This window comes from Sebastes umbrosus, chromosome 8 (assembly GCF_015220745.1).
Source record: "Sebastes umbrosus isolate fSebUmb1 chromosome 8, fSebUmb1.pri, whole genome shotgun sequence".
NCBI lineage: Eukaryota > Metazoa > Chordata > Actinopteri > Perciformes > Sebastidae > Sebastes > Sebastes umbrosus.
Genome location: NC_051276.1, coordinates 276,735 through 290,746, shown reverse-complemented (window position 1 = coordinate 290,746; position 14,012 = coordinate 276,735). Strand labels below are relative to the sequence as shown.

Below are 14,012 nucleotides of genomic sequence, written 5' to 3'. Positions count from 1 at the left end.
CTCACCGCTGCCTCGTATCGGTACACATCAACAATTTGAAGCTGAACTATTTCACGGACCCACGGCCAGTCTCCTCCCCGAGGTTTAGTTCATTCAGAGAGGTAACCTCCGGGCCGATGCCCCCGGGAAACTGCTTTTTTTTACGTTCAATGACGATGTTTTTCTGTGCATGGCAACTATGTGGTTAATGTTAGGGAAAGACTGTGGTTAGGATTAATACAAAAAGGCTAATGTTAATTGTAGGTCTGTGACAGGATGCACAGTCCTGTATGGAAATGGACCAACCCAACCCTTATGTTCTACCTACATACAGTATGTGGCCTACTCCTTCCTGTATTAGCAATGTTGGTGTTTGACAGTGGTGTGTGCATGAATAAACATGCTCAACACTGATGGAATGGGATATGTGTATAAGGAGCAAACAATTAAATTTTGCTGTAACTTTCCCATATATGCATCCTATTCTCATGAATATCTATTGGTTTGCAGGAGCTTGTGTGATGTTCATTAGGAATGTGATAAATCAAGCTCTCTGTCAGCCTTAGAAGGTAGTCAACTCTTGTCAAGTAATATGTTTCACTCCCACAATATTATCCTAAATGACTGAAAACAAAAAGTTTGGTTGTTGTAGCACAGTTTATTGCTAATCTGAGAGAATTGTAGGCTGCATGTAACGACTTAAGGTCAGATACATCTACAGTATACATAATGACTGTCTCAGCCGAGGATGTAGGTATAATGGAGGGTGCCACCTTTCTTTAGGTAGCATTCATGCTGATGGGTTCCCAGCTTGATCTGACGTTGGCAGACTCCCAACAGGTCATCGAAGAGTAAGTCACTGTCATGAACCTCGAGCCTCAGGACGTCATTTTGCTGGGCCTTGAAGTCAGTGAACTCCTCCTCCCACCAGGGGTTTTTGTTGTTGTTGCGAATAGACGTTTCACCCAGAGTGATGGAGCCACAGAAAACCTTGACATAGCCATCTGTGGTTCCCAGGATGCTGGAGGGAAGTTTACTGGCCCGCAGGTTAAACAGCTTCAGCTGGGCTTCAACCACAGTCAGACTGCACAGGACCAACAAAAGGAGGGGACGGCTGGAGGCCATGGCTTCACAGGAGGCTGTGGAGGAGGAACAGCAGCATTTTAATCTGGGGACTTACATGGCAATGAATCAGCCCTGTGAGGGTCTTATGACACACTCTTAGTTTAGGATGCTTGTGACTGCACTGTTTTACTCCACTTAGACCTCATTAAGTCTGCTTTTGAATCAGTAGACCATTACATTCAGATTAGCTGTCTTCAGAACCAAGTTGGTATTAAAAGCAAAATCATGGACTGGTTGACCTTGATGTATCAGACTGCATTCTTCAGTCAGTATGAGCAGTTTCATATCCTGCTTTGCTGGTATCCCCTGTGGGGTCACTGAAGGATCACTATTAGGCCCCATATTACTTGCTTCCTCTTGTCATCAATCATTCAGGATTATAATTTATTTGATTGTTACGCCCTCTTTAAAAAAATAATAAGAGTCATTTAAAGACATTTTGAGAATGGAGTCTTGAGGCAACCACTTGCCAGAGATGCAATGACAGCATTTTTTTATGTCCAACGCCAGTTTTGAGAAATAAAACGATATAACCTCCGGTAAGGCCGAAGGCCTAGGAAGGAGGTTCTGTTTTCACCGGCGTTGGTTTGTTGGTTTGTTGGTATGTTGGTTTTTGGTTTTTCCATTAGCAGTATTTCTCCAAGAGTCCGTGATGGATTTGAAGGACATTTTTTGGAGGGGTGGGGTGTGGCACAATGAACAATCCATTAGAATTTGGTGGTGATCCGGATCATGATCCGGATTCAGAAATTTTTATTAATAACTCCGCTCAGCCTGTGTATTAACACCACAGGCTTTAAGACAAGCGCAGTGTAACTGATGGCGCGTTCATGACGCGTCACCCTGCCTCTTTCCTTCTGCCAGCAGACAGAGAGAGAGCGGGGGTGGAGGGAGGGGGGAAACGGTCTGGGTATCATCGGATAATCCGTTATTCCTTTTGAATTCAAAAACAAAAAAACAATTTTTTATTTATATTTTTGCGAATTCCTTTTATCATTATTCATTTTTAATTGAAGAACGGAAGTCACGTGGGTTTTTTGTTTTTTCGTTTTAAACCACAAACGAAAAATGGAATCAAGTGGTGCTCTGTTTGTTTTTTGTTTCCAAAGGAAAAACGAAAAAAACAAATTAAAAAAAACAATCCGATTTTAGTGTCTTCAAGTTTCTTTCTGTTATTTTCTGTTTTGAATCGAAGAGCGGAGAACGGCAGCCACGTGACCCGGAAGTGAAGGCAAACATGTCAAAATAAAAGCCAAGAAGATAGTTTGGTCATTCTATAAAAGTGTAACATTATTTAAGCACAGGATCGAGGTAACAGTAGAAGACAAATAGGCTAAATAAATACAAAAATAAATACATACATAGATATTTTTTTGTTTTGTTCTTTTCATTAACGCATGAATGTCTTTTATCCAAAAAGTGTGTGATAAATCACAGGGAGGGTCTCTACAGATGTTATTCAGATCTCTCACATAATTGACAATTTTCTCTCTCACACACTTAATATGGGCTGTTTCTCTATGTCGGCAGGTGAGAAGCACTATGTGGCTACTCCTTTCAACACACATGACACTTCCACCTGATCCCTTCACTCCATTAGGAAGGATGTAGCCGAGTAGTTCTACATCATGATAATGCTGATTTTTCAACCAGCGATTATGACATTAATGCCAGCTAGACAGAATAAAGCTCTGTCTGTCATGACAATAGTACTGTACTGAAGGCCACTTCATCACTCCAGATACTGTAGATTTAACAGATACCTGCTGTCTTCAGATGGCTGTAAAGAGTCACCCGAGTAAAGGAAAGGGCTTCAGTACAGTGCTATTGTCATGACAGACAAGACTGTCTAGCTGGCATTAATGTCATAACCACTGGTTGAAAAATCAGCATTATCATGATGTCGAACAAATTAACTAAATTACATATACTAACAAATAGGCTAGAAATGATTGAAAAGGATCATAAACCACCAAACAGAATACAGAAAGTTAGTGATTTCATTTTTTTAGTGAACTCAGGCTGATTAATCCTCAGACTATGATGTCTGAAGGTTGGCAAACATGCTGATCAACCATACTTATCTATCATTGACCAGGATTATTGACTTGACTTTTCATCTATAAATGCGTCAAAATTGAAAATTTGACTGAAAAGAAAATCCTTGGGGATTGAGGAGTGGTGACCTCTGACCCCTACGGTGGGTAATGTCACAGAAGGCCTACTCATAAAATGCACTGACTTCCTGATACCGAATCTCCCTCCAAACTAAATTGTAAAGTTAACAGCCCCTCAATATGATCTGATCAATACAATACAATCAAACTTTATTGTCCACCAGGGTGGAAATATGTCTTCGTCTCACAAAACACAGAAAACAACAGACATTAAAAACCAGACAGCAGTTAGTAAAACACAGAGACAGGTTATGTTACACATTAAAACAGTTCATGACAGTGTCTGTGGCTCAGATCTGCTCAGTCCCTGTGTTGAGTTTAGAATATTGATGGCATTTGGGATGAAAGACTTTTTAAACACATGTTTAGTTGCCAGAGGGGCTCTATAGCGCCTCCCGACTGGCTGAAGAGAGGGTGGGAGCTATCTGCCAGGATACTCCTCGCTTTCTTCCTCGTCCTTTCTGTAAAAAGTTTAGTCAAGGGCTTTTGGGGTTTACCACCTATTTTGCCTGCCATTGACACAATCCTTGACAGTTTATTCTTCTATCTACAGTGTAGGTGACCGTACCAGGCAGGAAGGTTAAAGGTTAAAATCCTCTCAACAATAGTTTTGTACACTAATTCTAAAATCTGCTGGCTGACACCGAGGCCACTAAGTTTCCTTAGAAGATAAAGGTCACTGTGAGCATCTCTTGAAAATATACTCTGTATTTTCAGAGAAGCTCACCTGGGTGTCCAGGACTGTACCGAGGTATTTAAAGTGTTCCACAGTTTCAACATGTTGGCCATCAAGTGAAACTGGCTCTGTGATCAGATGTTGTTTTGTGCAGCACATGATTCATTATTTCTTCTCAGCCACATTGATTTCTAGCTGGCTAGTGTGACACCGTGTCTGAAGGGCTGTAGTGTGGGCCAGATAGGCAGCTTCACCTAGAGGGCCTGTTTCCTGTAAAAGGCCAACTAAGGCCATGTCATCCGCATACTTAGACAGTCTAAAATGTTTCTCATTGATCATAAACTCATTAGTAAAAAGAGAGAATAGCACAGGGGAAAGAACACAGCCTTGTGGGCAGCACGTCTGATATGTTCTCCCTGACACAGACCCTCTGATCCACACAAATAACCCTGTGTTGATGTTGAGATCAATGAGCCTTTTCAGGAGAATATGCGTCTTCATTGAGTTCAAAGCTGAGCTAAAATCCACAAATAAAGCTCTGGCATAACCTTTAGGATGCATAAGGTGTTTTGTGACTGTGTTAAGCAGAGTCAGCACAGCGTCATCTGGGCCTCTGTTGCTCTTATTTAAGCGAACTGGAGCAGATCTAGCACTGTGCTGGTCAGGTGGCTGGCAAGAACTCATTCCATGGTTTTACACAATATGGAGGTTATTGCGATAGGCCACAGATCACTTGGCTTACTTGTGTCTGCTTTTTTAGCACAGGCCTAATTATTGTGAATTTCCATGATTTTGATGAAGTGGCCTTCAGTCCAGTACTATTGTCATGACAGACAGAGCTTTATTCTGTCTAGCTGGCATTAATATCATAATCGCTGGTTGAAAAATCAGCATTATCATGATGTAGAACTACTCGGCTACAGCCTTCCTAATGGAGTGAAGGGATCAGGTGGAAGTGTCATGTGTGTTGAAAGGAGTAGCCACATAGTGCTTCTCACCTGCCGACATAAAGAAACAGCCCATAGTAAGAGTGTGAGAGAGAAAATTGTCAATTATGTGAGAGTTCTGTATAACATCTGTAGAGACCCTCCCTGTTGTATAACATCTGTAGAGACCCTCCCTGTAATTTATCACACACTTTTTGGATAAAAGATGATGATGATGATGATGTGTTAATGAAAATAACAAAACAAAAAAATATCTATGTATGTATTTATTTGTGTATTTATTTAGCCTATTTATCTTCTACTGTTACTTTGATCCTGTGCTTAAATAATGTTACACTTTTATAGAATGACCAAACTATCTTCTTGGCTTTTATTTTGACATGTTTGCCTTCACTTCCTGGTCACGTGACTGCCGTTCTCCGCTCTTCAATTTAAAAGAGAAAATGACAGAAAGAAACTTGAAGAAACTAAAATCGAATCGTTTTTTAATTTGGTTTTTTCGTTTTTCGTTTGGAAACAAAAAACAAACAGAGCACCACGTGATTCCGTTTTTCGTTTGTGGTTTAAAACGAAAAAACGAAAAACCCACGTGACTTCCGTTCTTCAATTAAAAACGAATAATGAGAAAAGGAATTCGCAAAAACAAAGAAACGGCCCGGTTTGGGTTCGTTTTTCATTTTTTGATTCAGAAACCAAAAACGAGAAAACGGCCGTTTTCTCGTTTTTGGTTTAAAACGAAAAAATAAAAAAACGTTATTTCCTTTCTGAATTCAAAAGGAAAAACGGATTATCCGATGATACCCAGACCAAACGGCTCGGTTTGGGTTCGTTTTTCATTTTTTGATTCAGAAACGAAAAACGAGAAAACAGCCGTTTTCTCGTATTTGGTTTAAAACGAAAAAATAAAAAAACGTTTTTTCCTTTCTGAATTCCAAAGGAAAAACGGATTATCCAATGATACCCAGACCGAGTTGGACCAAAGCACACTTGGAAAGAGTAACGACGACGGTTTAGGTGAGTTTTATTCTGTTTCTGTCCAGTTTGAATGAAGTGTTTTACGATGCTCAGCTACATATAGCTGATCTCAACATAAACACCAATACACGTGGATGATGGCGCCAGCTGCACGGAGAGGGGGCGGGGGTGTTGGGAGGGGGCAATCGTACTCGGGCATCTTGGCAGAGGTCTGCGCTCTCTGAGTGCCATTTTAGTTTTCTGATTGTTTCGCGGCAGTTAAATTCTAAAGCACAAAGAAACACACAACTCAGCACAACCCTGCGGGAAGGTGCAGAGTTGTCGTATTTTCAATGAATGCAGCCGAAGGGCCGGCTTCCTCCTGTCCAAACTCAGACTGACACTATGATAGCAGCACTTTGATGTGATTCCTAAAAAAAAGCAGCTCAGTCAAATACTATGACTCGCTGAGTTTTCAGCAGTGGGGGAGAAGTTTTATCATCCTCAAAGGAAAAGAGTGTGAAAATGTAGTCTGATAACAGCTGGATTTGTTTAGATTGTTGATCCATTCACTTTGTTATCTCCAATCATTCCAAACACATACTTATGGTGTGGACACTTCCTTCAACTGGTGACCTATTTGTGTCAGACCCACTGTCCAATTTAATTCATTAATCTAGTTGGCTTATGCCAAATCTTTCCCATGTTTTACCAATCAGAGCATCTTAAAACACATTCCTTTTTAAGTTGTAATCTTAAAAATTGAATGTGTTAATGCTCTCAGTCTGCACATCTGCAACGAAGGTTGAGAGAAAAAAATCCCTTTTAATTTGATGGGGTGACAAGCCATTGTTTCATCATAAGACACAAAATGGCATGTGTTTTAAAACTGTACTTTTTGCCACTGTGAAATTAGTTAGTTATTATTAATATTATTATTATTATTATTATTATTATTATTATTATTATTATTCATACCTTCAGACTCTCAGTTGCATGTCAGTGTTGGTAACAGTGGACCGGAAGATGAAACCCTCCAACACAATAGCATTTTAAGGACAATGGAAAATAATTCCAAAATGAGGAGCACAGTGGGACGTTTAATCATATAAAAAAAATGGAAGAAATAATAATAAAAACAGGCTATGGCTTAAACAAGAAGCAGGAATGTAATGAAGATTTTATGAAATGTACCACAAGTTTTCACTAAAGTAAGAATCATCAATTATCAGAGACAAAACTTCTAAACTTTAAAAAAAGAAAAAAGAAACAAGACAGAAACAAAGGCAAATTAGGAATAGGGGATACATATGACATCAAATACTGAATTCACAGGAGCCCATTAAATCATTCTTTTGGGATTTTTGATAATCCAAATTATGTTTACACCATTGCTAGGGATCTTCATGTGCCTTTTTCTTCTTTCATCAAGCTTTGTAATGCATTGTTAGGCTGTTTTCACAGTTTCCCTCTAGTCCTGTGTCCTCAGAGAACTGTTCCACTGGATAACTACAAGCTTATTTAAATGATATCAGACTGAGAAGTGCACATTGCAATGTATTTAGCAACACATTGAGCAAATATGTCAGTTTGTGACACTTCGATAGCTTGATTAGAGGGAATGAAGAGTGTAGATAACGCTTGACAAACATGCAGGGAAAAAAATGGCACGGATTAGTTTGAAGAAATTAAAAGCACAAACACAAAACTAAAGCAAAGTTACAGTAACAGATGGAAAGTCTTACCTGTAGTCTTGATACCTGGTCTCTCACCATGCTGGGTGTTGTTCCACATGGTTTTAAAGGCCAGCAAACCTCATATCAGCTTCATCTCACCCTCCCACAACACGCTGACAACACTACCTGCTCCACTCTCAGCATTACATCACACTAGCGTAGGGCCTGTTCAAAACATGCCTGTTCACAACGGGCTCAATGCTTGGAGGGGCAGACTTTACCGTTAGGCAAGGTAGGCAACTGCCTGGGCCCCCAACTAAAAGGGCCCCAATCAGCTATGCATTTAATATGATTTGAAAAATATTTAATTGTGTTACTATTCTAACTCATTGTACCATGAAATAACTTACAAAAGGCTCCTAAAGCAAAAATATGCAATTCAGCTGTATACTACATACTGTGTACTTCTGCTTGAGAGGAAAACATTGTAGTACTACATTTTGCTCACCTTTTCCCACTCCCATTAGTCACTCACTAGTTATACCAGCCCAGTTCCTTTCTTCTTTGTCGGTCCCTTTTTGTTGCTATGTGGAGTTTTGTTTGCTTGATAACTGCGTGCTGTGACCTGCCTGCATCTTCCAATCTCAGTCTGTGATCCTTTTGTTTGATATATCATTTAACTGCACCAGTCAGCCTGCTTTTCACTGTGTTTGGGTCCTTCCCCTGCTGCCTGCTCTCCCAACCGTAACAGTACGAACCCACCTGTCATGGACTCAGCAGACACTTCATTTGATGAACTGTACAATCTAAAGTCCTCTAATAATCAATACAGAGGGACGGTTGTCTTTCTAAACCTGGGCAGTGACCAGTTCCTGAGCTGCAGCAGTCCCCTGTGGCTGTACTTCAGCAGTCTCCTGTTTCCCTGACCTCAATGCCCAGAGTCCTTGAGAGGGGTCCCATCTCCATGGCCGTCTTCTAGTGGGGTCCCATCTCCATGGCCGTGTTCCAGTGGGGTCCCGTCTCCATGGCCGTGTTCTAGTGGGGTCCCGTCTCCATGGCCGTGTTCCAGTGGGGTCCCGTCTCCATGGCCGTGTTCTAGTGGGGTCCCGTCTCCATGGCCGGGTTCTAGTGGGGTCCCGTCTCCATGGCCGTCCATCTTCTAGTGGGGTCCGGTCTCCATGGCCGTCTTCTAGTGGGGTCCCATCTCCATGGCCATGTTCCAGTGGGGTCCCGTCTCCACGGCCGTGTTCTAGTGGGGTCCCGTCTCCATGGCCGTCCATCTTCTAGTGGGGTCCGGTCTCCATGGCCGTCTTCTAGTGGGGTCCCGTCTCCATAGCCGTCTTCTAGTGGGGTCCCGTCTCCATGGCTGTGTTCCAGTGGGGTCCCGTCTCCATGGCCGTGTTCTAGTGGGGTCCCGTCTCCATGGCCGTCTTCTAGTGGGGTCCCGTCTCCATAGCCGTCTTCTAGTGGGGTCCTGTCTCCATGGCCGTCTTCTAGTGGGGTCCCGTCTCCATAGCCGTCTTCTAGTGGGGTCCTGTCTCCATGGCCGTCTTCTAGTGGGGTCCCGTCTCCACGGCTGTCTTCTAGTGGGGTCCCGTCTCCATGGCCATTCTGAGTCTACAAATAAACTAAATTTGTCAGATATAATTTATGTAGTGGAGTAAAAAGTACAATATTTCCCTCTGAAATGTAGTGGAGTAGAAGTATAAAGTAGCATAAAATGGAAACACTCAAGTAAGGTAATTCAAAATTTGTACTTAAGTACAGTAATTGAGTAAATGTACTTAGTTACACCACTGCTCAACACCCCCTGAAGAGATGGCAAGAGCTGCCATTGATGTTATGAGTGAAAAAGTCATCAAATCAGTGGTAAAAGACAGAAATAGTGACAGGTTCAACCCTGGTACATAAAAAAAGAAGGAGGTAAAGGAAGTAAAAACAGTAAAACAGTAGGGTTGGAACAGTGGAAGCTCATACAGAGGAGGTAGAAAAGGAGTTTGCGGACATCAAAAAGTTGGCTGATCAGTTCCATGGCCTTACTCCAAAGAAATGCTGTAAGCTGGCAGAAAGAAACAACAATCCTGTCCCCAACAACTGAAAAGAGAAAGGTTTAGCAGGTAGGGTGTGCTGGAAATGACATGATTCAGTAAGTCAGCAAAATAATTTTACTAATAGCAAACATTAAAAGATTCTGAATATTAATGTACTTCTTTATTTTGTTGGTATTGTATGGCTTTATGGAAATAAATTGTTTTTTTAGAGTAAAACTCCCAGTAAACAGTCAATATGTATACAGTGTACATGACCAAAAAATGGAAAGTGCCTGAGTATATCTTTATAAATTGTATCATAAATGGTGTATTTTTGTGTATTTTCATCAATTTGACAGTCCCAGTTGTAGTAAAGAGTATTAGAACACATTCAGATGCATCATTATCCGTGAGAGCTTTGTTGAAATGTTGATATTACCTTTTGAAAGATTTTATACTTGGCGAGGATAAAGAAAATAAAAAATGACGTTATTGCACCTCCATTGTAATCTCCATGGTAATATAGTTTAGTTTATTTACAATTTATTCATATTCCTCAGCTTCTTACCATTGAAAGGAGACCAGATATGCAGGGAGCAGAGGAGTTAGTACTGATTCATTTTGGGTAATTATTTAAGGCATTGTTATCTGAAGGGATAGGGCTAAGGCTTAAAGCTTCAGTAGTCAGTATATTTTTGGCATCATTGGGCAAAAAGTTTGACCGTTTGGTAAGAGTTCGCGAGAGATTGACAGCTGGCTCTCATAGACAGCAGCTGGACAGCAGATAACAGATCAGCTCTTACTGCTTGTTTTCCACCAGTCTGTGAATTCTTGCAGATGCCGTTAGGAGCACGGAGGACACAGACGAACATGGTTTTTGTCAGGTTACCTGTTTCATGTACTACTGTCATGATGTAGCGACCGTTTTATAAAAAGAACCTTTTTTTAATCATATTTGCTTCAATCTCGCCCAATGATGCTTTAACAGATTAAAGATAATACAAACCTAGAGTATGTGGTTGTCTTCTTTCCACACACAACTTGTTGGGTTAGAATGTTGACATGTTGCATCATCCTCACTGAAGGCGAGTGAGAAAATGTAGTTCCATAACAGCTGGATTTGTTTGGACTGTTCGACCTACATTCACAATATGTCCGAGACATTTGACACTCAAAGTGAGTGTTTGGCCTTCAACCATTGATTTCTTGACTATTAGTTCCTGCAAATTGTATTTGTTTATTTTGTTGTAGCACTTAGTTGGTCACTCTGGATGAAAGTCCTAATTATCTAAAATGGAGATTGATTTTCAAATACTTACTTACTCGTCCAATTCTATCAGAAGTTCATGATCAGCCATGCAGCACTGTGTGGACAGATTGAGGTAAAACTAAATCCATTATGGAATCGACAATGCTCTCCTTGGCTATATACTTTTCATTCATTATTTTATTAAGTCAAAAATGTATACAGTATATTCTTATTTTCAATTTGATCTTTGGATAGATTTATTAAATTTACTTTATCTGTTGGGTCTTTTATTTATCCCTTTATATAGTCTTCAGTTTGTGGAGGACCGCAGGTATCATGTAAATGGTTCTTTTTCTTACAATCAATTCATTAAATTCCTATTGATTTAATCTCTTTTTGGTAGATCAATGTATTCATTTGTAAAATATGTCTGTTACATCCCAGTCTCACGGTTAAGGTCATGTTTTTCTTTTGTTTTCAGTTTTGTTAGTACTTCCTAAGTCTTCTCGCACCTCGCTCCTCCGGTTTCTATCCATCCATCCATTATCTGTAACCACTTATCCTGTTCAGGGTCGCGGGGGGGCTGGAGCTGATCCTAGCTGATATTGGGTGAAGGCGGGGTACACCCTGGACAGGTGAAGGTGGGGGGGTACACTCTGGACAGGTGAAGGCGGGGTACACCCTGGACAGGTGAAGGTGAGTTGCGTCAGTTGGGGGAGGATTGGGAGGGGTGGGGGGTTGTAGTTGTTCTGTAGGAGTCTCTACAATCTGTTTTCTGTGTTGTAGCTCCACCAGGTCGACAGTTCCCTTGCAATCTCTTCTTTCATCTGTGCTATTTCTTTCCTCATAATGTTTTGTGTTTCCCTGTGTTCCCTCAGCTCCTGGGCAGCAGTCTCCAGCTGGTGCTTCTCCTGGCAGAGCTGTTCTCGGAGGTCAGGGTGTGATGTGGTGCTGGTATAGGAGCACACCTGTTCCCTCAGCTCGGTGAGCTCCACTTCAAACAGAGCCAGTCTCTCTCTCAGCTGGTTGACAGTGTGGTGGTCTGGGTTCTGGTGGTCTGGGTTCTGGTTGTCAAAGCCAGGCAGAGGGGACAATAGAATGATGTTGTGGGCCTGGGTTTCTGCTGTTGGGGTGCCTGTGGTAATGGGGGAGCTCGGAGTGCTGCTCTTATTCTTTTTTAATTCTGCCGTATTTGTCAGAGTGGGGAAGTCCTGTGTAAATGAGCCCAGGGTGGTTTCATTACCCTGCACCATTACTGTACCATTCTGGTGAAGGTTCACAGTCATCAGTTTTCCCTCTTGGTCTTTGTCTTCATCCTCAAATATCTGGATTTGCCTCCCCTTGCAGATCCCTCTCCTTGTGGTGAAGCTGTAGTGCTTTGATATGGCTGTGTGCCATGCTTGTGCTCAGTGTAAAGGAGCAAGTTGGTAATAGCCCCAGTACTATTCGAGCGATCAGCATACAAAGTCTCTGCATTTTCTCTCTGCACTCTGTGTCTAAACTGTATTGTACTGTGTTCTTCCTGTTTCTGATTTTATTTCTGTTGGGTATTCAAAGAAGCAGGGGAAGGTCCCTGCTACTGCTACTGCTGTTACTGCTGCTGTTACTGCTGCTGCTGCTGCCGTTACTGCTGCTGCTGCTGCTGTTACTGCTGCTGCTACCGTTACTGCTGCTGCTGCTGCCGTTACTGCTGCTGCTGCTACTGCTGTTACTGCTGCTGCTGCTACTGCTGTTACTGCTGCTGCTGCTGTTACTGCTGCTGCTGCTACTGCTGTTACTGCTGCTGTTACTGCTGCTGCTGCTGCTGTTACTGCTGCTGCTGCTGCTGTTACTGCTGCTGCTGCTGTTACTGCTGCTGCTGCTACTGCTGTTACTGCTGCTGTTACTGCTGCTGCTGCTGCTGTTACTGCTGCTGCTGCTACTGCTGTTACTGCTGCTGTTACTGCTGCTGCTGATGCTGTTACTGCTACTGCTGCTTCTGCTACTGCTGTTACTGCTGCTGTTACTGCTACTGCTGCTGCTGCTGCTGCTGCTGCGGTTACTGCTACTGCTACTGCTGCTTCTGCTACTGCTGTTACTGCTGCTGTTACTGCTACTGCTGTTACTGCTGCTGCTGCTGCTGTTACTGCTGCTGCTGCTACTGCTTCTGCTGTTACTGCTGCTGCTGCTGCTGTTACTGCTACTGCTACTGATGCTTCTGCTACTACTGCTGCTACTACTGCTGCTGTTACTGCTACTGCTACTGCTGCTTCTGCTACTACTGCTGCTACTACTGCTACTGCTGCTACTGCTGTTACTGCTGCTGCTACTACTGCTGCTGCTACTGCTGCTGCTGCTACTACTGCTACTGCTGCTACTGCTGTTACTGCTGCTGCTGCTGCTACTACTGCTGCTGTTACTGCTACTGCTACTGCTGCTTCTGCTACTACTGCTGCTACTACTGCTACTGCTGCTACTGCTGCTGCTGCTACTACTGCTGCTGCTACTGCTGCTTCTGCTACTACTGCTGCTTCTGCTACTACTGCTGCTACTGCTGCTACTACTCTTTTCTTTGTTCAACTCTTGGCACTGCAGGGCCCAGTACTGGTAGGAGTGGGGGTCGCTAGATCGGAGGTGTTTATAAAATTTGACGGCTCGTTTTTTAATTTTAATTATATGGGGGGCTCACCTGGGTGCGAGATTTCATTAGAATTCAAATTCTGGTCTCCCATTGGATGAAGCTCACAGGAACTTTGGGGAAGTTTCCTGTGGCACGCCCACCGTCTCACCGGAGATATAAGCAGAGCGCACGTACAAGGACGCGCCTTTCCATTGTAACTCTACTTGTTACAGGAGGTACAAACGTTGCAACTCTTCCCCTTTACACCTAGGCACAGTTCCTGACGATACGTGATAACGTGATCTTTACTTTAACTTTCGCGGCATCGTCCGCGATGAGGAGCAACCTCTCACGTGACGTCCACCTCGTGCTTCCTCATGGTATCGCCCCCCCCCCCCCCCCCCCCGCACACACACACATCATTGGTCTCTGTCTACTACATTAATAGAAAATAACACAACCACTCATACATGATGCCACAATAATACACCTATAATTTAAAGGGTAACCGGTATTTTTCAACCTGGACCCTATTTTTTACATGTTTTTGTGTCTAACTGACTGATAGAGAAAACAACTTGTGAAACTGGTCCAGTATTG

General features: G+C 42.5%; 1 protein-coding gene across 1 annotated transcript; it reads right to left on the bottom strand.

Moving 5' to 3' along the window:
• Positions 1 to 617: 617 nt before the first annotated feature.
• LOC119492511 (perforin-1-like) lies at positions 618 to 7,738 on the bottom strand. The gene is made up of 2 exons (XM_037777003.1): positions 7,604 to 7,738; positions 618 to 1,118 (listed from the first exon to the last, which is right to left on the bottom strand). Exons 1-2 carry the CDS (start codon positions 7,650 to 7,652, stop codon positions 718 to 720), a joined length of 450 nt encoding a protein of 149 aa, XP_037632931.1. The 5' UTR covers positions 7,653 to 7,738; the 3' UTR covers positions 618 to 717.
• Between the last annotated feature and the right edge of the window lie 6,274 nt (positions 7,739 to 14,012).

What these genes read in the sequence shown, in the direction of transcription:
- LOC119492511 (XM_037777003.1), bottom strand. Translation starts at nt 7,652, where the DNA reads ATGTGGAACAACACCCAGCATGGTGAGAGACCAGGTATCAAGACTACA. An exon ending in ACCAGGTATCAAGACTACAG is followed by an intron (nt 1,119 to 7,603) that starts GTAAGACTTTCC and finishes CCTCCTCCACAG; the next exon opens with CCTCCTGTGAAGCCATGGCC.